Source organism: Falco peregrinus, chromosome 5, assembly GCF_023634155.1.
Source record: "Falco peregrinus isolate bFalPer1 chromosome 5, bFalPer1.pri, whole genome shotgun sequence".
Lineage (NCBI taxonomy): Eukaryota > Metazoa > Chordata > Aves > Falconiformes > Falconidae > Falco > Falco peregrinus.
The window spans coordinates 20463016-20486421 of NC_073725.1; the positions used below are offsets into that span (position 1 = coordinate 20463016).

Consider the following 23406-nt stretch of genomic DNA (forward strand, 5'->3'; position numbering starts at 1 on the left):
GCCATGTGGTGTTTCTTTCTGTTAACTGTGTCAAGCAGTACTCTACTTTTTTTCTGTGAATAATTCTGTTGTGCCTGCTAGAAGAGCAGTGTAATTATTTGTTTCAGTTTCTTATGCGGGAGGGTTTGAGTCATAAGAATGGCTTGTATCCAGTAAATACGCAAATAACTATTTTCTAAAGTGGAGGAAGAGAGTTTAAAAAAGAAAAAACAGCCAAACACAGACACACCACCTCCCTCTAACTGCTTCCCTTATCCACCCCCTTGAATTCATACCACAAAATGCCTGCTCTGGACTCTGGGTTTCTTTTTCCTCCTGTTGAATCTTGTGTTTGTTAGTAGTGGCTAAGCCCAAATTCTCTCTCACATGGCTTGGAAATTACCTGGGCTACTCTGATAAAAAACACCCCTCACTTGTGCCAGTGCTGCACTTTTCAACCAGACCAGCTGACTACCTCCTCTGCATGTGTAGGGACTAATGAAGTTTTACTTGCACATAACTGAGAGACTTTTATTTTGGCTGTGATAGCTACCACAAGTGTCACAAAACATTGCCAGTTACTCATTCTGTGCCTTCAGAGTGCTTGCAAAGTTGCTGGTACCAGTACTAATGTGATTCAAGAGCCTGTGGGTTCTTCTGCATGTGGCTTTAGATGATGTTCATGCTAAAACATAACTGCTGTAACCTCTCGAAGGTTCCAGCCCAAGCACAGAGGCTTGGGATGAATGTCAGGAGCCCTGCCAGTGGGTTCCTCCTGTGGAGATGAGCACAATGCAGCAGAGATCCAGTGTCTCTAGAGGTACCGACGGCAAGGCCCAATTTCTCATGGAAATAAGGGTCGCTGCAAATTCCTGTGCTTTCACCTATGTCTTCTGGTATTATGAATACTAACATTCTTAGGGAGTAGAGATGATTATTCCAGTCTGCATCTCTGCTTCAGTTTCTTTTAATGTCATTGAAAGGGACCAGTCATGGTCTGGCAGGAAGTTTGTGTTCTAAGGGTCTTTGCAGTTTGTTTTAAGTTGTGTGACCTGTATGTCATTTTGGGGGAAAGACCTCTTGGCACCCTTGAACTTTGTAAGTCCTTTGAGAACTTACTGTCCTTTTCTAGGCATACTGATAGATTTAATATGATGAAGTAAAATGCACTGGTAAATATGCAGGTTTTGAACAGTATTTGTTCATGTGCATCTATTTGAAAATAGAAAAAACTGAAGAAAGGTCAAGCACAGCCAGTTCTCCATCTCTCTTTGAAGGGACTGTAGCTCTTTTCAGTCAAGTCAAGGATGGGCTCATTCCAGAATACTAGTAGCAATTGGTTTTATAGTGTTACCCGCAGGTAAGATGCTGCTTTTTACATTTTATTCTAAAAGAGAGAAAATTTGTTAGAAGTACATTTTTTTTAGGCTAACGGATACAATGAGGGGGAAAGTTTTTACAAAATAATAAACTTTTAGCAAAAAGCTTGCCATGTTTTTCTGATTGTCAGACACAGAAAAGAGATACTTTCAAGTGTGCAAAATCTTCCTTAAACCTGGACATTCGTTGTTAATCTTTGACAAATACCAGTTGTTCGACAGCTCTTGCTCTGCTTGCATGTTAGAAGTCTGACAGCTCTGTCAGTGCAGGTTGGAAGATACCACTTTGAGAAGCCAATAATGAGAAAAGTGCACACACGTTAATTATTTTCTGTCATAAGGGTGAAGTCAATAATGAGAGAGAAAGGCGCGCACACATACGCACAGATTAATTGTTTTGTGTCATAATGGTGAAGCTTGAGTCATTAATGCCTGGCTCATTATTGTCAACAAAGCGTACCAAATTGCAGGCATATTAATAGAACATCTCTGCCGTGGCTCATGCAAAATGGGGATCAGATTCATTCATAATAAAAAATGGCCTAGAGGATATTTCAAAACAATAAATAAACTTCTCTTCTGATATAAATAGTCTTTTTTTTTTTTCCCTTTCTCCAATAAACCTATCATAGCTAAAATACTTCTCACAGAGATGTGGGTGTATAATAAAATACGGACATTTATCACATAGGCATGCACTGGACTACTCCACTTAGTTCTGCCATTGGATCAGTTACTTTGCCTGCCCTGTAGCTCTTGTTCTTTCATTCTCTGTTAAAAAACAGGTTTCCCGTTTCTGGATTTATAAGGTTACTTTCCATAAGGTGAAATTTGAGTAACTCCCAGCTTAGGTTGACAAGAGTTTTAGGGCAATGAGAGGCCTGTAATAACCTTCAGCAGCAACATTCTTCAGCAGGGAGAAGGTGGAGGTTTTAGGCAGTGAACAATATGTTCATAGCACAATTAAGGAATCTTGTTTCTGGTATGTTCAGCAGTAGATATGGCAGCATCCATTGTTATGCGGTGCATGGCTGGCATTAACATTTCCCTGCATTTATATAATTTAGAGATTTACTTCAAAAAATAAAGCACTGACTTTCAAAATATGGTAACTAAATGAGAGGTGACTTTTTAAGACTTTCTGTGGTGATTTATCAGAGGGGTAATCTCTTTAACAGGAAAATCTCAGTCATCTATTCAGTAATACTGAATAATCTGGTTAATAACACAAACCACTGTGCCTCATTTCTAAAGCCTGTTCTTTTTCTATCAGTGGGAGTCTAAGATGGAGTTAACTTTTACACCATTTTGCTGGAGCAATGGAGAGCCTATTTGTTAGAATAGCTGAGCGTTCCTCCTCCCATCAAGGCTGAATTGAATTACAGGTGCCCAGGGCAAAGTTGTCTCTAAAATACTGGTAGATTTATCATGACAGGTGATACATATTAAAGCATCTAAACAATCACTCTCAGAGGAAGAAAGGAAGTATTTATCCTATTGTATACTCAAGAAACTGAGTTGTGTGGTATGATTCTTACACTAGCTAAAAGAGCTTGAATCAGTTCAGTCTCAGTTGATATATCCTGGTCCGTAGATGATGAGCAAAACTTACTGAAGACAATGCTATTTTTGGTCCATCTTTACAAGTAGTGGCATTGCAGAGGAGGTTTGGGCTTTGTTGGAAAAGGATAAAAGGGTGTTGTAGTGTTTACCTAAAATTGCAGCTGCTTCAGCCGAGAACAGAACAAAGATTTCTAAAAATAGGAAATCTTTACATATTAGGAGTTCAAAGATGAGCATGAGAGGAAAGTAGGTGAAACTGGGAAAGAAGAAAAAAGTAACACTGCAATATTTGTAATAGTTACGAAACTGTTGGAAAGAGTGTATGAGTGCCGGGCACAATCCTCGGTTTACTTTCTCATTTTGTGCGTTTATAAATGGAAGCAATTATTATTCGTTAAGGCAACCATGTCATAATGATTGTTGAAATATTTTGAATTGTCCTCGAGTTCTCTAATGCTTGGTCTGACTGATGATATAACACCATCATTAGTGCGGTTTAGTTTCCAGTAAAGAATGACAACATTTTAAGTAAAAAGGATTTCTGGTGCTGTGCAGAATGAGTAACTTCTATTTCTTGGAAGTTGGAAGTCTTTTTGTGAGTAATTTTATGGTCAGTAAGTTTTCTTATTGTACATTTAGTTAAATCAACATTAGTCAAATTAAGGTCAAAAATAATCGATGCAGCAATGTAATAGCCAGTCACTAAAGGGTAGCTGGCCTGGGCTTAATGATGTAAAAGCAGAACTGAAAATGAGGGGTTAGAACTGGATCGTTGCAGGTAGCCACATCATATATTCCCATTCACGGATTTATTGAACTATCTTTATACTAATTAGTGCTCTTTTCATGCATGTGAGGGTTGGAAACCTTTCAATGTCCGTCCTAAATATAATCAGAGTTATTTTAAACCTGCTTATCTTTGTGCCAACTTTCTTCTTTATCTAATAGCTCTCCTTTTTCTGCTACTCTCCCATCCCCCATGTATTTGTACTATTTCATTTCAGCCTTCATTCTGCTAGGTTAGATCAGCATAGTCATTTCAGTCCATTCCAATACCATTCTCCATTTGCTGACCATTTTAGGAGCCTTTCCTTCCTTGCACATTTAAGTCCCCCTATCTGGTGTATGGGTGACCAATACTGCAGGCGTTATTCCAGTTTATGTCCTACCGGTGCCTCGTGTCATGTTTTTAATGTTTCACTACCTGTCCTAGAAATTTCTCACTGATTGTGTTTTAGGATTACTGTTGCTTTTCTTGGGACTTTTGTCACACTGACAGCTCTGTATACAGGGTGACTTTTTCTCTGCTGTTTTTTAATAACTGATGAGTCTCAGATTAGAGCAGAGATCCTTTTTACTACTCAAACTCTTTCACACTCTTCAGTGTCATACCATCCTGATATCTCTGGGTCTCAAAGTCCTTCCTTTCATCTTCCTCTAGGATACCATCAGCAGTGCCACCAGCTTTGGGCTCCAGCAAATCGTGTGGAGGTACTCCTAGATGTTGTGCCAATGCCTTTAATGAAAAACCCAAAGTCCGAGACTGACTTGAGAAATTCCAGTAATACTACTCTTAGCTTGATAGCTCCCCTTTTCTTTTTGCCATTTCCATGTGTGGCCAGCATCTCACCCACCTCACCGATTCTTGTATCAAATCCCATTTTCTCCAGATGAATTACTGATTCTCTGCCTGGCACACAGTGTTATATCATTTTTTTTTTTCTTAAAACAAGTCAGATGCAGGACAACTAATCTGTCTGCTGTACAGATAAAGTCCACCACATTTCACCCATGAGAAACAATATTTATTTTGTCAAAGAAGATTAGATGAATCAGACTTAATCTCTTCTTGGTAAGCCTGTGCAATATTTATTTTAGTCTATTCACCTCAGTACGTTTTTACTTACTTTCCTTCAAAATTTGTTCAGAAGCTTTGGCTGCTTCTGAGGACAGCCCTGACAACCAATTTCACCTTTTCCTCCTCCCTTTTTTAAGTATAAGCCTTGTGTTTGCTTTCATATTCTTCTCAGATGACAGATTTATTAAATACCTGCTGTACTCGCAAGGCCACATGTAGGACGGCAGGGAAAGGCTCCATGAGATGGAGACAGAATTGCCATTTCTGGTCAAGGAAGGGACATGATTTCAAAAAGGGGATATTTAACATAAAGCAGATTCTCTTGCAGGGACTTTACGAATTTGGCACAGAATTGGGGTACCTTCATGTGGGCAGCTGGGACAACTTAAGCTTCTTTAAGACTTAAAGCCTTTATGACAGCATGAAGGAGCTGTGGCTGTTGACACATTTAAACACCAAAAGCATTGACGGGGGGCCGAACTGTCAGCATGACACGACTGGGGTCCGTTGCTGTCCAATGTCTGGGCCCAGGGAGGGCCAGGCCACGTGCCGCAGGAGGCCTCCAGCGCAGAGACGCACCATTACCCGGAGGGCTTCGTGCCCCCAGCTGGGCCTGTGCTGTTCCTTCTGGGAGGTGGCACAAGTGCCTCCTGCGCTCCGGCCGTGGTTCACGAGGACCTTTGTGACCTGCTTCAGCTGGGCATTGTCAAAAACCTCTCACTGTTTGAACTTACATCTAAAAAACCTCAACTGTGCTGATTTTACTTTCAAAGAAATTTCCCTCATGCCTTTCAGGCATGAGAAGGGAAAAGAAAGAAGTCCGTAAGCTTTTCAGCTTCCTGTTAAATCGACTCAGGAACAGTGAAACCCCTTGTGTTGTGCGAGGAGGTGCTGGCCTTCTCTAAAATAAATTACTAAACGGGTAATGCAAGGAGAAAGTGGTTGAGTCCATTATGAATCAGTTCTAGTTTGAGCTCATGGGCTACCTGAGGCCACTGTGGTTCGGTGTTAGCAGAGGCCATGTGGAGCAGGGGAGCAGTAGGTGTCCCGCCGGGGTCCCTGTGGGGCTGCGGCAGCGGGAGCAGCGCTGCCTCGGGTGCCATCGCTGCTGCTTCTGGGACTGCGGCACCAGGGGCTGCCCCTCTCACGGAGCTCCAGCTTCTCACCAGCCCCCCTCACTCCCCCAGCTCTGCCCGCTGGGACCCGAGAGCCAGAGAAGAATTGCACTGTGCCAGTGGAGGCGAGACTGGTAGTAATGCTACATTTGGGCAGCGAGAGACAGAAACTCATAAGGAAGGAAAAGTAAAGGTCTCTTACCGCACTCCTGCTAAGTCTGTGGACACGTGGAGCTGCTTGGCTGTGAGTGATCTCCAGCAGGAGCAGAAATATTTGTGCTGACCAGGTTTTAGTTCCTCAAAATCAACAAGTCCTGGCTGGGGACAGTGGGGTTCCAGCTTTAGTTGAGCCATTACCCTGAGCTGCCAAGAGCAATGCATTTTCTAAGTCTGTGCCAGTTCAGGCTCAACAGGAATTTCTGAATAATGAATTGAGTTGGGATTCAGTTTAAAAAAAAAAACCACACACACAAAAGCAACAAAAAAAGAAAAAAAAAAAACCAACAACAACAAAAAAACCCGAAAACACAGATGTTTAGAATGGCTTAAATTCAGACTCTTCAATTCTGTTCTGGGAAAAATTTCTTGCTGCTGAATTTCATCTACTATAAGAAAAGTTTCTACTACTTTTCTCAAGTTTAAATCGGAAGGAGTTGATGTTCATTTTTCTCATAAAGCCAATCTGGTGCTTCTTTTGCCTTAGTAATGTTGAAACTGACATTTCTAATCTGTCCTATTGGTGATAGAGAAGTTTAGCTATTTCTCCAAAAAGGCATTTGAAATCTCAGTTGTTTCTTGATGGGTCCTTTGTAATGTTACTTCTGTAACTTGTCACAGTAGATTGGGGAACACTTTCCTTTTCCAAATGTATTACTTCACAATTTTTAAATAGATGCTAATAACCCATACATGCTAATGTCACAGCTGATAAGATTCAGTCAAGAGAATGGAAGAATATTTTCTGAGGGCATGATGGTATTTTTTTCAGATGAATTTATATTGTTTAGCCTGTGTTATGAATCAGTTTATTTTAACAAAAGCAAGGCTAATACACTTGCCTCATATGCAGCATCTCTTGAGACATGACTGGGATAATGCTTTGTAAAAAAACAGCCAAGCAATAATCCTAAATTTTGAGAACTAATTTTCAACTGAAATGCAGAAGTGAAGAGAGGTCTTGTATGAGATGAATTTCATTTTTCCTGTCTGAAATTGCTAAGTGTCTGTAATGGGAGTAATAGGAGAGAATTTCTAAGGTTAGCTTAGCTCTTTTTTCAAGTACAGTCGTAGTCCAACAGAGACGTTTCGGCTGAAGGGGTTTGCCTGTGTTTTATTTATTTATTTTGTTAGTTCTGAGAAATAATTATTTTCATCTTTTTATGTCACTATTCTGTGATTCTCATGCATACAGACATATTTCTGGAGTAAGTGATAATACACTTGGGAAAATAAGACCCTTAAGGAAAAATTAAGACAATTACTCATGGTCAGGGTGGAATAAAGTGATAGAAAAGATATCCTCAGGAGCCTCAAGGCATGATGTAAAAATTACTTTATACAGTTCTCATAGTCAACAAGGACAAAACAAATAGCAGATTTACAATACAAAAGAGAAAATCTATATCAAATAACAATGACAGCAACAAAACTAGACTAGATAAGTAATGGAACAAGCTACAAGGGAATACTGAGCAGTTACTAACACCAGAGATGACACAGTGTAGACCAAATTTCCTCCTTATTGTCCTGATTCTGATAGTTTACAGAGACGTGACCTCAGCAAGTCTTAATGTGTTTTCTGGGCGTCTTTCCTCTCCAAGCCTCCCACACGTTGGCTTCATTTATCTCAAGGGCTTTTTACACCAAGCACTGTGAGGAGAGAACCTGCACTGCTTCACTTATCCCTGAACTAGGGGATTCTCTAAGCTTCTGTATAAACTAAAAGCTTTGGGGTTATAGTGAATTATGTCTGTTGTTATACAATGCAAATGCCCCAGGATATAGAGCAGGAATTAATTTTAAAATGTTTGCACTCTCTAAAATACTTTTAAACAAGAGACCTATTTCTCAGACTAAAATACAATGGTTTTTTGTCTGGGTTGGGTTGGGTTTTTTTTACAGTGGTATGACTGAAATGCTGGTTTAATGTTTCAGCTTATAAAGAAGAGCAATAATGTAAACTAGGGCAGTATTGCAGCCTAATTAAATATTTCTAAAACATAACTTTTCATGACAGTAGTTTTACCTATGCAAAACTACCCTCTGGCAGTCATAGTATCAAACAGCTTGGTTCGTATTTGTGTATGAAGTGAAAAACTCCACTAGAGTAGCTTATGGGCTGAATGTGCTACTTAGAAGTGTGTTGTTTAAATAGCTTCTCTTGTTAAGCCTGTGGTCTAATTAACTTGATTTTCTGCTTGCCTTTCAAGAGGTTAAGCTTGGCATCTGAAGAGTTATTGTTGACCAATGTCCTTCTAGAGATTGAATAATGTTCACAAAACCATTTCAAGATGCTTGGCACTTACACAGTGCATTACGGTGATGATCTCGGATAAATATACTAACAAGTACTGAGATTCAGTGTTTCCTGAGCAGTTTGCACCCTACCACATCACTGTGTTCCCTTTTTGTGAGTAGCAATTACTCAGTTTGGTCTATGTTAAAAGAGTATGCTTCAGCAGTTTTATTTTTGTTCTGCCAGTCTGAGTTTGGGACTCTAGCCCAGATAGTTAAAAACATAATTTACAGATTAAGACAATTTGTAGGGGGAGAAAACAATTTAAGTGGTTGTGATTAGATAACTAAGATGCAGTTTTCACAGGGAGTTAATGACCTTTGTCTCAGCAAGTCCAACTGGGTTCCAGTAGTGACCGAGTGCATAAGGAGAGGGAAGATTTGCATTTCCCCACAGATCACTAGGTTGTTACTGCCTCGCGTGGCTCTGCTGGTTGCCCATGGCAGACCAACAGTGGCATAGCAGGTGGACTATAGACATGGCAGGGTATTCGCAGCCTGGGGTATATCGCACAGGATTTTGCCTGTGCAGACTTGTATCCAGTGGCTGGTTTCTTCTTTCTCACGTTTTACTTTCACAAAGGCGGAGAAAAAAAGTTCTTTGGCAATTTGGCACGTGTGTGTATGAATACAAGTATTTTAAAGGAGGTACACAAATCCGTAGGGATTCAGAAGGGGAAGGTGAAGAGGTGTTATTGCTAAGGTGAGTTGTTCTACAGGGAGTGTAGGAGTAGTGGTGGTACTGCACATGTTTTCAAAGAAGTCAAGGAAACCTAGTAGGTGTGCATCTTCTGGTTCTGAGCAAGCAATATAGTTTCAGCACTGTTCAGAACCAGATCTAACATGAAAGATCAGCTGCCATCACTGTAGGATGCGTGATATAGTGAATGCCTTCACCTTCATCACAAGAAATCACTTTTTTTATTGATACTGATGTCATCTTGCCCCACATCTCCGTCTGTTACCTTGTTTGGCATTTTGAGTATATCCGGGATTGATTCAAAGCAAGTGCTCGAATTTAGAGTACTGCTGTTGCCTTTTCTGTGATGGCAGAGGAGCTAGCGTAAGTTTAGCTGTGTTACTCGGTTTCTAGATAACAGGTCATTTGTCCTCCCAGCTTTTGCACTTTGGGAGCTAGCCTGGCTGGTCAGGCAGAGGTATCAGGCTGCCTCATACCCCACCATGGGGGCATTAAAGGTAACCTAACAGCCTGTCACAGAAGTGCACCAAAGGAGGCATCTCACACACGGATGCCTCTAATGGTAAGTACAGAGGGTTTGTGGCTTGTCTGTGCCAGGTCTGCATGGGTAATTCAGTTGTACCCTTTTTTTCTAATAGGCGAATGACATGGTACCAGGAAAGATTTTTTTTCCTTCCTGGCTTGACTGCTGGTTTGTTGGCTTCTCCATCTGCTCATTTGTTTTTCTTCCTTGCAGTTCTCCCGCTGTTGCTCACTTGTAAGATCAAATACCGAAAAAAAATATGGTTTTTTCCACTAGCTGTCTTACACAATGACCACACCATTTCTTCATGCTATGATTTTAAACATCCGATTTTAATGAGGAGATGCATGTGAAGGAAAGGGCAATGGTAACTGCTTAAGTAACAAGGAAGGACGTAAAAAAATCTGCAGGCTTCCCGGGTTACTGTTTGCAGTGGTTTTCCTGCAGGTTTTTATAGGCCTCTTAAAGTTTTCTTACAGATGGAGCCCTAGCCAGCCTATTTAAAGCAGAATTAGTTTTCAGTGACAGCTCCTCACTTGTGAATCGAAACAGCATGGTCTGTATTTCAAATGGCAACCAGAGTATATTCTTGATGAAGTATCTCACAGGTGGTCTGTGGAGAGGCATGAGCTATAACCTATAATGCAGTCTACGTAACTTCCTAATAAAGAAAATGAGTAATTAGAGGGAAGAGTGTGCTTTTCAGCAAGAATCCCTTCAGGAGGAGAAGTGCTAAGCTGGTGCTCTCCAAAACAGTCAGAAGGAATTGAAAAGTCAGCAATCCTGCCACAAGAGGTAGTTTCGCAGTGCACTGCTTGTTGGAAGGGACATCAAGGAGACGCACAAGCACAGTGAGCGTCCAGTTCTGCAGCCAGCAACTTCTGACTCCGGCCCTCAGTGTTCTGGGTCTGCAGTGCTGCAACAGTTAGTAGAGAATGTGCCAGAGTACAGCATTTAGCAATAAACTTTGCCAATGGGTGTAGAACTAAAACGAGCGGTTACGCAGTGTAAGTGACTGCCTTTATGCTGCTCTTTATAAATGCTGAGAATATCTACCTCCCCCATTGCTACTGTCATTCTTCCTGATCTGTCTGGAGATGAGAGTTAAGACTTGTTTCTCTGAGGGCTTAGGAGAGAAGGGATGTAAGAGGGAAGGGATGAGGGTATCAACGCGTAACAGATGTGATAAGGTGCTTCCCTTGATAGGTCTGAGCTTAGCTGGCCTTCTGTCAGTGCCACTATCTGTGTCAGTTGGACTTCAAGTAGACAGTCTGTGGGCTTAGAAATTGTCAGAAATGCTTTTCTGTGTGTGGGGGTGGGGGGTGTGTTGGGTTTGTGGTGGGTTTTTTTAAGCTTTCATGTAGCCATCATTGCCTTGTGTGCTTTGCAAGGTGTCAGGAACCTGGCAGAGCAGCAGTGTTGTCTTTTGTAAGAAGGTTTTGCATAGTATGTTTACTTGTTAAACAAGCTTCTGTAGATTCTGCTTTAAATGTGTAATTCCTTCTTATTCTATATATTTACTAGAAGTGACCATAAAGACTTCATAGTCCCTAAGCAAATTTAGCACATTAATCAGTTAACATTCTGGTGATATTAAAGGTCTTTTCCAACCTAAATGATTCTATGATTCTATATTGTTATTCAAGGATACCATAAATATGTTGGAGTATAAATGCAGATCTATGTCTTTTTTTAATTATTTTTTATTTCTCACAAAAGACATTCCTTTTGATATGACAAATGCAAGCTCCTGTTTCTTGATACCTTTTCCACTCTTAAGGAGTTTTTTTCCTAGAAGTGCATGACTAATTCTAATGAAGTGCTCCCTCACCTCTGAAAATGAACTCCAGTTTATACATCAGGTTTTAAAACTGCCCTTTCTTATTGTTATTGATCACTGGGTTTTTTTTTTATTCTGGGAGTAGTGGAGGAGTGAAGAGGGAAGCAGAGTACTTTCCTGTTTGCCCAACAGTGTCCTGTGACACATTGTAGAGGCAGTTCAGAGTTATTCATATCTGGCACCTGTTTTATCACAAATAAAAATAGGCTGCTTTTGAAAGACATGGGGAACCCTTATCAGCATGATGCCGACTCTTTGTAATCTCTGTCATTTCCTTGTTGCATAGAAGAGCTTTTTTAGTAACTCTTCTCACTTTGCACTTTGGCCTTTTGTTTGCATTTCCAAATCACAATGTTCAGTCTTCAGGTCCATTCTAAGTAGGAGAGGTGCAGCGAAGTCTCCGTGTTTACTGAGAGGTGCAAAAGGGCTTATCTTTACAAAGTCAGCCTGCTTGCATGGGCACTACTGGCTTCATTAGCTTCTTAGTTCACCATCAGCTCTGGATGTGGCAGGGTGAGTCTGCCTGGGTATGGTTCTTCAGCCCCTTCCTTATGGATGTAGCACAGATGCCAGCTCTAAACTGCTGGGTCTGTTGGTAGTGATGAGTGTGGGGCTTTATTGAATTATGCTGCAATAGTCAGTGTTCGTCTTCCACCAGTTTTATTTGGGACAGTGAGAGAAGTGGATTTTTAAATCATGGCTCCTTTACTTGATGGTATCTTGGGGAAGGGAGGTGTGTTCCTGACACAGCAAGCAGTCATCTTCAAAGTGAATCCGGGTAAGTTAGTGAAGAGGCTTGGGGTTGCATGTGCCATAAACATCCTAGTCCTGCCTGTCTCATCAGGCTTGAGGCTTCGTGGAATCCTTGCTTTTCATTGCATAGTGAAATTTATTCTCAGCCTTGAAAAAGGAAAGCTTACAGACTGTAGGAAGCCTTTCATGTGTACTTTTTTTCCAGTTTCCCTCTATAGCTCCCCTAATGAGAAGTCTTGTCAATTCAGAGAAATGCTGTTACCTTATGTCTTTATGAGGAGTTTGAGTTGGTAGTTTTGCCACATGTTTAGCAATTTCGTATCATTTCTATTCCATCTAAATATGTGATCAGGTAAAGTAAGTTGTTGAAGGTCTTTTGTCGCTATATATTGCTGGGTAATGTTGGTGCTCTGGAAATGCTGTATACCATGTTAAGGGAGGGGGCATTTTTGCCCTACTTCACATGATCACCTTATTGCTTTCCCAAGTAATTGTGTGTATGCTACTTTGGTGCTGGAATTTTGAATTATGGATTCACTCCTGATATCATGGTCTGGGATGACTTTCTCTGAGACATACACATGTGCCTACACCCCTGAGGAAACCAGTGGCACATCTTGCACAGTTCAGTGATGCAGTGTGCTTCCTTATCCCCTTCTTGTTTCAAAGTAGGTGGAACAAAATCTTCACGTAATTCACCTAGATTGCAAATGCAGCTTAGCTTTTTGCATTGTTTTGCTATGTCTTGAAGCTTAGTTGTTTGTATCTTACTCTCTCAATCAAAGTAAAAAGGATGAGTGACTTCTGTTCTAATACCAGTTGAGTCTTCTAAACAGCACTGTTCCTTAGGAAAGAAAATTACATGACTGGCAGCAATATTACTACTTCATTACTGCACTGCCATCGCTAGTGACCTTCTTTGCCTTAAATTACACTGTTTCCCTATCACATGCCAGAAAGGTAGCCAAAGGTTTTCTCCCAAATTATTGCTAGCAGACTACAGGGATCAGTGGTGTAGGTAACTTGGCAATTGCTGTATTTCTGAAGTATTAGGTGCACTTTTTCTTATATACTCTGTGTGTTACTGAGAGAAGTTTTGATTGCATATATAAAAATGGTCATGGCAGTAGTTATTTTTACTGTATTGCACCTTCAGGGAGAGCAGAAATTACAGTGCTGCTGCTTCTGAGAACTAGTGAGAATTAGTTGCTCTTCAGTTGTGTTCTGTTATTGGCAAATAATAATCCCAGAGAAGGCCGTGCCAAGTGGAGATGGTATTTCCAAGGTCCATATTGCACCTTTCATTTGTGGATCTTGCTGCACTTCAGAAAGTGCAATAGATCTTTCCACCCGCCTCCTCTCTGACCAAATATTGTCATCTCCATCCTGTGAAATTGGGGTAAACAACAGAGGGGATAAATGACTCACCCAGAATTAAGCAGCAGCTCAGTAACAGAAAACACAGATCTCTCTGAAGATCTCATGGATCCCAGGTACCTTTCAGACAGGGAGATGCTGTTGAACCCCTTTCTCCCTGGAACTTTGCAAACCAGTTTCCTAGGGCTCTGCATCACTGCTTCCCTCATCTCAAAATTGTGCTGATGCAATTTCAGGCTGCTTTTCTTGCTATGGGTTTCAGGGTGCACAGGATCTGTTAATACCACCCCCAGAACAGGGTCTTATTCCTCACCACAGGTGTCTGTCCCTTCATGTGTGACAGTATTAACACCAGGTGAGCACATTTATATGGCTGCCTGAGTAATTTGATTGATTTAAGCTGCCTGCCTGCTTTTGAAATATTTGAGAATACACAGCCCCGTTAACACTTTTATTTATTATCTACTTAATCAAATCTATTCTAGTTGCATTTTGTAGACCAGTTGTACATGGCTGACATCCATGAATGAGGCGGCTCCTCTGTGATTAGTAAATTGTCTTTCATGTGCATTCCCAGTGTGATGGGTCCAAGCCTTAAATTTACAGAAAAATGACTGTTTAAATCACTTCAGCTTGTCCCCCATTAACATCACAAATGGATTTTGAAAATAAGGGGTTGGGTGGTTCCTAATTTCAAACATTCCTCTTCATGATAGATATGGCTATTTATTATTTTGCTTTCACACCAGTACAACCTATTTAATTTCTTAAATTCGAGAACTTTACAAGGGAGGTCAGATTGACCATATGCCACTTTAAAGACATGGTGAGGGATGAGTATCTTATCAACATAGCTTAGCAGAATCAGGAAGAAAGCAGAGATGTTTTAAGATCAAGGACAGTACCTTGCCTAGAGAGGTGTATTACTGTGTTTCTGTCTGCTGTTTTAGCTTTGGGAGGAGGAGAAGGTTATCTTTGTGTCGCTTCCAAGTATTGCACAAAATAAATTCTAAGATAAAAAAATAATATTTTTTCCCCTTTCCAACTGGAAACTATTTATAGATCTCTACACATAGCCTACTTTTTAAGGTGAGGGAAAGATATAATCAGCACTTCCAGGTATCAACCAGCTTGTGTTGAACTGGTGGCCTTTTGTTCATACCGGTTTGGACAGTGAGGTGACACACCTGACTGGTGTCTGATCTCGTGCACTTGTCCTTTCCTGGAGTCTGTCTTGAATGCAGCAATCCTTGTTGTTTGTATTCAGTTCACCACAGCAACTTTGAAATTATACATCTCTTGTACTTCAAGTCAGTTATTGAAACATCATCATGTAATCTGTGCCCTTCCAAGACAGGCTTATGCAAATATGCAAATACCTAACGTTCTTGACGCAGCTAAAAGAAATTCAGTCCCGATGATGTTGTTTCTCATGGAAAAGGGCATTTAGAGATGGGGTGGAAAGTGAAGGTATGTCTTTTCTTCTTTCTCTATTTGTTTTCTTTTTCTTGTTGTTTTCTACTAATCCACAAAGGAACAACATAACAGATCAAATCTGTTTACCGCTCAAACAGACTGGGATGCTTGAATGTCTTTGTTGTAATATAGACAATGAACTGACAGGCAAAATTGTGTTGGGTAGACACTAAATATATACACTGAAGGAACCACATAAACTCTCAGGTAGAAATTAGCTCTTTTTTTTGCCAGTGCAATTTATGATGAGAAATGAACTAAGCTTCTTCCTCAAAGTCACAGCTATAGATCAGCTAGAAGCTTGAAGGACTACTTGAATACTGAGAGGTGGCATGTTGATCTACAGCTCTGAGAACTGTGCCAAGAAAGGAAAATCAACAAGATCTTCACCTGATTTATGTAGGCCAGACATCTGTGACTTGCCTTTCGAAGGTGATCTCACAGAGGCGTAATTAAAACTTGATGATGTTATTAAATAATCACGATGATTTGTGTCCTTGTGTTGCAGCCATGTGTGGTTTTTTCTGTGGTTATAAATGTGGTTAGTCCCTGCTTGTGAAAATGAAGGTTAGAGAGCGCTGGGCTTAAGGGCAGGAATTTTGCATGCAGCTGTTACATAGAAGGTCTCAAAATTATCCAATGCTGGACTTCTGTTTCAGTTTAGAACTAGTCAATTTACAAGTTAGTGAAAAAATAAATCCAAGAAATTTTTAATAAGTAGAACTGATCAGCCTCTGAATTTTCCCACTCCGCAGAGACAGGCAGTGCTCTGATATGGGAGGTGCTGAATTGGAGCTGGAGAGGGTGGGGTAAGATCACAGGTTGTGACTCGGTCTTACTGTGGTCTAGAAACCACTAGTAACACAGCTTTGCCTTTTCCTTCGTCCTCATCTTACCTGTCGAAGGGAGAAAGAAAGTATCAGGGCAAGGGTTGTCTTTCATTAGATACTTACCACTTTGAGCAGAACATAGATGTGACCTGAGCTGCAGCCTGTAGATAGGCTACAATGTAAGCACCCCTGATGTGCTTCCTTTCTGATTTTTCCATTTAATTGTATTGTTCTGGATAGATTTTTAAGACATACAAAAAGCTACATTTGAAGTGAAGTATGGAATTTTTTTTCCTTCTCTATTATCTGGATGCTGAATGGGAATTGAGAGGAAGCTGTTTACCATTTGGTTTAGAATTTTTTTTAGGATTTGTTTTGCACTTTAAGACATTGAACCTGCTTTGCAACAGGCCCAACTTTCTCCATTTATATCAATAACAGTGATTTTTAGAATTTCGTTTTCAACCTGGAAAGGCATAAAACACAGTATGTTGCCTACTTATAAAAAGGGGGGAGGGGGGTAGCACCTCTGATTCTGCATGCAGAACAGTTAATGTAGTAGTTTGAGGCTGATTATCATACAGAGCATGAGTTAGAACTGATGATCAAGTTTCTGAGAATCCCTAGCCTTTCCATTAATTTTGATTTATTGATTTTTATGGGCAGGAACAGTGATAAGCTCAGGCTCTGAGGACAATCAGAAAGGCCAGTACGTGTGGAGTGTTATTGCCTTGTTTTGTGCTGTGATTTATACAGCGAAGGTACCGGCTACATTCTTCTGCTTGGTGTTATTTTATTTCCTCTCATCATTACAGTATTTCATGACTTAAAGACAAGTGGCCTCTGAGATTCTGTTCTGTTGTGTCTCTGACATTATTACAGGCTGAAGGTCTGATCATTGGAAGTGCTGAGCTCTTGCAGCTCCAGTAGAATGAATGGAAGCTGAAGGTGCTCTGAAAATCATGCCTGAGGCATTTTATTCTTTTAAAGGGAATGAATTGGGCCTCACAAATATAGGTTTCTGCTTTAACTAATTCCCCCTTGACTGCACATCCTTTGAAGTAAATGGAGTTTACTTGATTAGAATGAAACCTGTGCTCCAAAATTAACTCTCATTCTCGCTGCGTAGCTGAGGAATTGATTAGCTTTTAGTAAATCTGATGTTAAAATTAAGCTTCAAATTTACAATTAAGTTTCAGAGTTATGCTTTATAATTGGAATACTGCATGTTGGGAAAGGTCAGAAAGGCTTTTTCTTTAAGGGTTCAGGTGCTTCTAAGTACAACTCAGGTCCCTATGGCAGAGCCACTGCTCCAGCAGAGGTAACTAAACATGCTGAAAGGGTGGGTTTGTGGCTAGGAGAGGTACCAGGACAAAGTGTTTGCAGCTGCTGCAGGGAGTCAGACTGCCTGAGCCATGCACATTCTCCTGCAAAGAGTCTTAATTCTAATTTCTCCATCCACTGAGAGAAAGCAGATGTCAGACTGAGCCAGCCTAAGGAAAAGGGTGATTTATCCCAATACTCGATAATTCTGCTATTCTTGCAGAGGAGGAAGCTTGCCTAAGCAGTGGCTATTTGATCTTGAAGTAAGGAAAGATGCTGTTGTATAGGCACGTGAGTGACTGCTGGAAAAATCCAAAGGAGCACTCATGCAGAAGTGAAAGCTGAAGCTGAGAGATTTGGGGACTGGGTATATAAGAAAGGCTTAGTCAACTTGACATTTTTTGTTATTTTTTTAAGAACGAAAATGTGCAACCTACTGAGGTCCTGCAAGTCATGTCAGGGTTTAAGGATCTCTTTCAGGACTTGGAGAAAGCCCCTTCTGTTCCCAGGTTGCTCAGATGTGCCCACAGGTCAGCATCGCTTCAGCCTTTAGTTTTTGAAAATCCATTCTTTGATCAAGGAGATTCACAGCAGTCTTGCCAAACTGTACTTTTCCTTTTGGGGAACATCATTATAATATTCTTTTATTTTTTTCCTTCCTTAAAGCCAGTATTGGTTTAAAAAGGAAGTTTGCATTTTGGTTTGTTGGTGGTTTGTTTTTTTTTTTTCTTCCACCTTAGATAAGCGACAGACAATAGAAGAGCCATTTCTTTTGTTTTCAGTTATTTTCAAAGGACAAATTTAATCCGTTCCATTCTCATCTATATGTCTGTCTAGATTTCTGTGTTTACCTCTGTGGTATATCCATGTACAATATGGTAGATCATCTGCTGTGTCAGCAGAGCTTCACATTTCAGTGTGTACATTGATCTAATACTATTTTGTGACTGATGGGGTTTGAGGTTTGGTTCTCAGCATGTAGTAAGGTACATGCTGTTAGCAGTGGGGAAGACTGATGTTTTGATGAGGGGACTTGTGCTTCTTCCTTGTGTCTCTTCGCCCTGGCCTGAACAACACAACCTGGCACAAACAAAACACCTATTGAGAGAAAATTCAGGCAAACAGGTAGTTGCTTCCTCTTGTTGTTGCTGTTGGTCTCCTGCAGACAGGCTCTATACCATGTTTCATTGTCTTTAAGACTGTAGGTCAAGGCTGACTTTTTAGGATAATGTTCTGACATCCTTTGCTATTAGAACTGGGATTCTTCTAAATCACAAGGTTTTGTGGCTGCTTGTATTTTATGGGGTTTTTTTGAAGCTACTGCCTGTACGTGTTTTATTCCACACACACACCCCCCCTTGTTTTTCTGTTTTCAGCCAGTGAGACCTGCAACGATTTCCATCCCATGTTCTTCACCCATGACAGATCGTTTGAGGAGTTCTTCTGTATCTGCATTCAGCTCTTGAACAAGACATGGAAGGAAATGAGGGCAACTTCAGAGGACTTTAACAAGGCAAGAAAAAGGGTGGGGTGGAAATAACTGGGCAGGATGGTGAAACAAGGCTATGTATTCTTCCCTAGAGGCACAGGGATTTACTAATCCCCATCTGCTGAATGCTGTGGAGTTTTATCTGTTCGGATTCTTTGCACATCAGAGCGCCAGCATTTAAAAAAGTGGGGGTAGGGGATAGGAGGTATAAGAGAGGTGCATAGACCTTTTTCAATCATGTTGCACTGCAGACTGTGAAACTAAAAGCCTGGCTTGAGGGGGAATTCTGCCTTTTTATGTTAGCAATATTATGCTGAAGTGCTGCAGCCGCCGAGGTTGTAAATAATGCAAAGAGAGTACTGCAGTGATAATTCTGTGCATCCCTTTTTCATGTGAGCACTAAAGTGATAAAATATTCAAGAGTGGACACAATCCTGACAAAGTGCTGTGCAGTTTGGCCTGTTAAAACACAAAACTCAAACCAAACAAACAAAAATCCAACCAAAAAACCTCCTCAGTATTACACCTTTTTTTGTTATAAGACAGATTTCTGGAGGTTTCAGCCAATTTCCTGATCCTCAGCAAAGCTATGGAGAACGAGACTTCTGTCTTAATGGTCTCTAGACATCCTATTTTAACTCTAATCTACCATGAAGCTGAACAGGATCTTTGGCATTTTGTAAGAATGACAAACTCATGCTTTTGTGGCCAGCTGGCATGCTTGTCTTCATTGGGATCCTTTGACTGCATCTTGAGCCTCTCACCCTGAGATATGTTGGTTATAGAGCTGTGGGCTGAGAATGAAAAGTGAGACTGATGCACTGTGTCAGCGTGTACCATACAAGTGCTCTGGTGACTTCACCAGACTCAGATGTTATGTGAGATCTAGTAAGAATGATCATGCCTAACTTCTAATTGGAACCGTCTATTATTGAAGTGGTCTAAATGTCCATTTTCTACTGTAGAGTGATGGTGAATCCTTAGGACAGAATGCAGAATAACCTTTGTTGAGTTCTTTTAGGTAAGAGAGTAGGCAGCGGTACCAAAGCCCTGACAAAAGAGACAAGGGAAATCCAAAATGTGTGGTGTAGCTGGATGACCTAAAGGCTTGTTCTCGCATGGAATTTCTGACATGCTTCTCTTATGTAATGATCCAGGAGCACAGAAGAAGCAACAGGAAGATAATTCACTGAACAGTGTAGAAACCTAAAATGAAGCGCAACAACTTTTTTAAGACGGCTACATAATATGTGGTTGTTTTAAATAAATTAATTTACAATTGTCTATTACAGGCCTTCTGTCTCAGTAGAAGAAGGATTTGTGTGCATGATTTCTCACAACTTGAACTGGAATATTATTAGTAATCCTAGGGGATTCAGGAAGAGAATGGTCCAGTTTCTGGCAACAGCCCAGATCACCCTAAAAAGAAAACAAATTTACTTTTCAGTGTTAGGCATTGCTGTGGAGCTGCACAGAATATCAGGTAGCTTCTTCTCTGATCTGACTAGTTTGCTGTTTGTGTTTTCTGTTACTGAAAATCCTGGAACTTCACCCAGCAGCATTTTCAGGTTCAGTAAGGTGGGCAGTAGGTCCTACTGTGTGTGTTATTGAGGACATAGGAGATTCTTAACCATGGGGCAAATCTGAAACATTTGCCATTGCCCTGCCAGGATTTTTGTCTGGAGAGGCACTGTGGCGTATGAGAGATGAACCCAGGATCTCTGCCTGCAGAAATCACTCTTGATTTTGTAACTTTTTGTAAAGGGGGGGAATACTAAACTCTTGCAACTCATTTCTAACAGTTCCGTAATTATGTTCTGCTTATCTAAATCCTTTCTTTTAGTCATAAGGAGATTTTTGTGCTCTTATCCACTTCAAATGACATGTGGTGGTGATGTGCATTACTCAGCTGATAAATGTCTGAAGGGATCTGTGAGTGAAGCAAACTGTGTGGTTGTGTGGGCTTATGAAGCACTTCTGGATTTGTGGGGGATGATATGTTATATAGTGGTACCCAAGGTTTACCCATCTGGTTGGTGGGTGACAGCTGCCAGAGCTGATGGCTTTACCAAACTACACAACAGTGTTTTTAATCCTTACCTGGCAAGAGAATTTGGTGGTCACAGCATGTAAGTACTCTTTTTGCATCTTCCCTGTGTGCTAAGGGTACCCATCTCTATGCGGTCAGTTTTGAAAGCTTGGCAGGCAAAGGCCATGTGGACCTAGGGAGCATTCAGCCCATACTTTCAGGAGTGAACAGAAAGAAAACAGACCTCAAAAGATGTAATAGCTTAGTTGCTGTGAAAAAAATGTCTTTTAATCCACTGTTATTATATTTCAGTTTCAATAACTTGATTGTCATGGTAATGTATGAAATGCCACTTTGCTATGGTTTACTACCACCTGCCATTTTCTACCTTCTTCCCTTCCTCCCGCAAAACCTCCAAAACAAAATTGGATACTCTCAGTATATTGGATGGTATCTCTTGAGACCTGGAGATTCTGCTAGAAAGCTAATCCACTTCCTTTGATCTTTAATCATAATTGAAGAAAAGGAGCTTTTTATTTAATTTTAAACTTTTAATTAATCACAATAGCTTGTGTGTTGAAGGGCTGTAGGAGGTCTCTGTGCACATGTAGAGATTTATTTTCTCATCTCTTGCATTGGAGAATGGCAAGTGATAAAATAAGTGAGGTGTTTGAATACTTCCCCTCAGGTCTTAGTGCCTGTTCTCAAGGTTTTTTTAAGCCACAGATTAAGTCTTTCTTTTGATGACAAAATGACATACTGTGCCATCATAGTTCTTCAATTCATGTTGTGAAGTTCTCATATAGGTCTGTTCATTTTTAAAGCTTAAAAACAAAATAAAACAGCACTTTACTCATAGTTGGAACAATTTTATGGTGTTTTAGTAAAACATTTATGATCTCTTTCTTTCTCTCTCCAATTCTCATTCATTAAAAGTGATGCCTTTTGTCAACTCTTGGATTAGAAAAACTCCTTGGACCTCTACGGTGATAGTATGATACTGTCAGACCTAAAACCTTCTTTACAGTCTCTCAATATATGGGTAGGTGTCTGAATAGAATAATTCAGTCAGGCAGCTAAGCTTATGTTATGCCTTTATAACATTTTAAGGCATACATAATTCATGTCTTGGTGAGTTTTCTAGCAAAATTAAGATGCAGTTGGATAGACGAGACATGCAAGCGGCAACAATTCCATTTTAAACCTTTTTGTTTTTCTTTGAGCCTACAGATGATCAAAGGACACTTTACAAGCTCTGTCCTCCACAGTCATTTGTCAGCAGACAGCATGGTTTAAGACTTCGAAAACATAATCTTGTCTCAGAGCTTTACATAATCATAGATGTTTTATTGCAGCAGAAGAAACTATTGTGTATTGATTTTTGGAGTCAGTGCTGACTGTAAGAAACCTGAACTGAGTTATCTCGCACTCTAGCATCTAGAAACTCTCATCACCAGCCTGCCCATTTCAATACGTGCCCATCAGTCAGTTTTCCCTCATGCAGGGACCACCTACACTCTGCTCGGCGTAATCGGGCCCTGCTGTCACACAGACTAAGTTGTACTTAAATTGGTTGGGGGATTTTTGTTTATTTTTAGCACGATGGTAGGTAGAATTCAAGGTAACTACCCCACTGTAAAATTCTCTCCATGGGGCCAAACGAAAGCGTATGCCCAATGGAAATTTTTTTGTTGATCCCCACTAGTTGTACTTAAGTAAATGCACCTGTGTTGCCCTAATGAGCATTTACGTTGAGATCACTATCTTTTTAGTGATCTTCTTGTAAAATACACATATTGTTTCTTGTGAGACCACAGATAGGACATTATGTAGGGGACAAAATTATCGTCTTACCTCTGGTCTCCAGAGATTTCAGTCTGGTGCTTTTTGTACGTTTGAAGTTCACATGCTAATAGGAGAAAGGGTGAGCAAACAGATTATTTTAATTGCAAGGCCAGCCATAGCTTGTGTTATTAGACCTGCAGAACAATATGAACAATTTGCTAATTCTGTGCCTAGTCTAGTGCCATCTTAAAATAACCATTAAGAATAAAAATTTCTGCTTCTAGTCCCAGTGTGGAAGGAAAAAGATGATGTTATTTGATTCACCTACCAAGGTTTTGAAGCTGCTTTGTAGAGAACGAACACAATGATAGCTGCTTTTATTAGTGTAATTGCATGGTTTTAGGTTTTGAGATGGCCAAAAATGGCTAATCATAACAAGACACGGATTATCATTTCAACATGGCTAAAGTTAAGTAGGGGATGCCAGAACTCAAAAACTTTGAAAGTCCTGTGGTGTATGTCACTTGGAATCAAAATCTACTGCATTCACTGAAACTACAGGTTTAAGGGATAGAAAAGTGGGACGAGGCTGGCTAATGACGTTACTGATGCATTTTTCTCATTACTGAGAAGTTAATTTATTTTGCCCTCTGGCTGTGTTTGAGGTCATCATAGTATAAAGCACCAGCTTTTAAATGTTCTATGAAAATGTATTTTGTAATAAAAAAAACAATCTTGGAAACCCCCAAACCCTCAGGTTTCAGCATTTTGGCAAAGCTAGCATTCATTTCACAGTGGAAGACCTGGGTACCCTGAGCACTTGTGGTATCTGGCTATTTCAGTGCCACACCAAGCTGCTGCACTGGATCCCCG

General features: G+C 40.4%; 1 protein-coding gene across 4 annotated transcripts in view; it reads left to right on the forward strand.

Annotated features, from left to right (window-relative positions):
- ELMO1 (engulfment and cell motility 1) overlaps nucleotides 1-23406 on the forward strand; it is a 311529-nt gene that overhangs the window by 185996 nt on the left and 102127 nt on the right. For all 4 annotated transcript variants that reach the window (XM_055803695.1, XM_055803697.1, XM_055803694.1 and 1 more), the window contains one exon: nucleotides 18607-18743. In XM_055803695.1, coding sequence (XP_055659670.1) covers nucleotides 18607-18743 — 137 coding nt within the window. The remainder of the gene's footprint in view (nucleotides 1-18606; nucleotides 18744-23406) is intronic.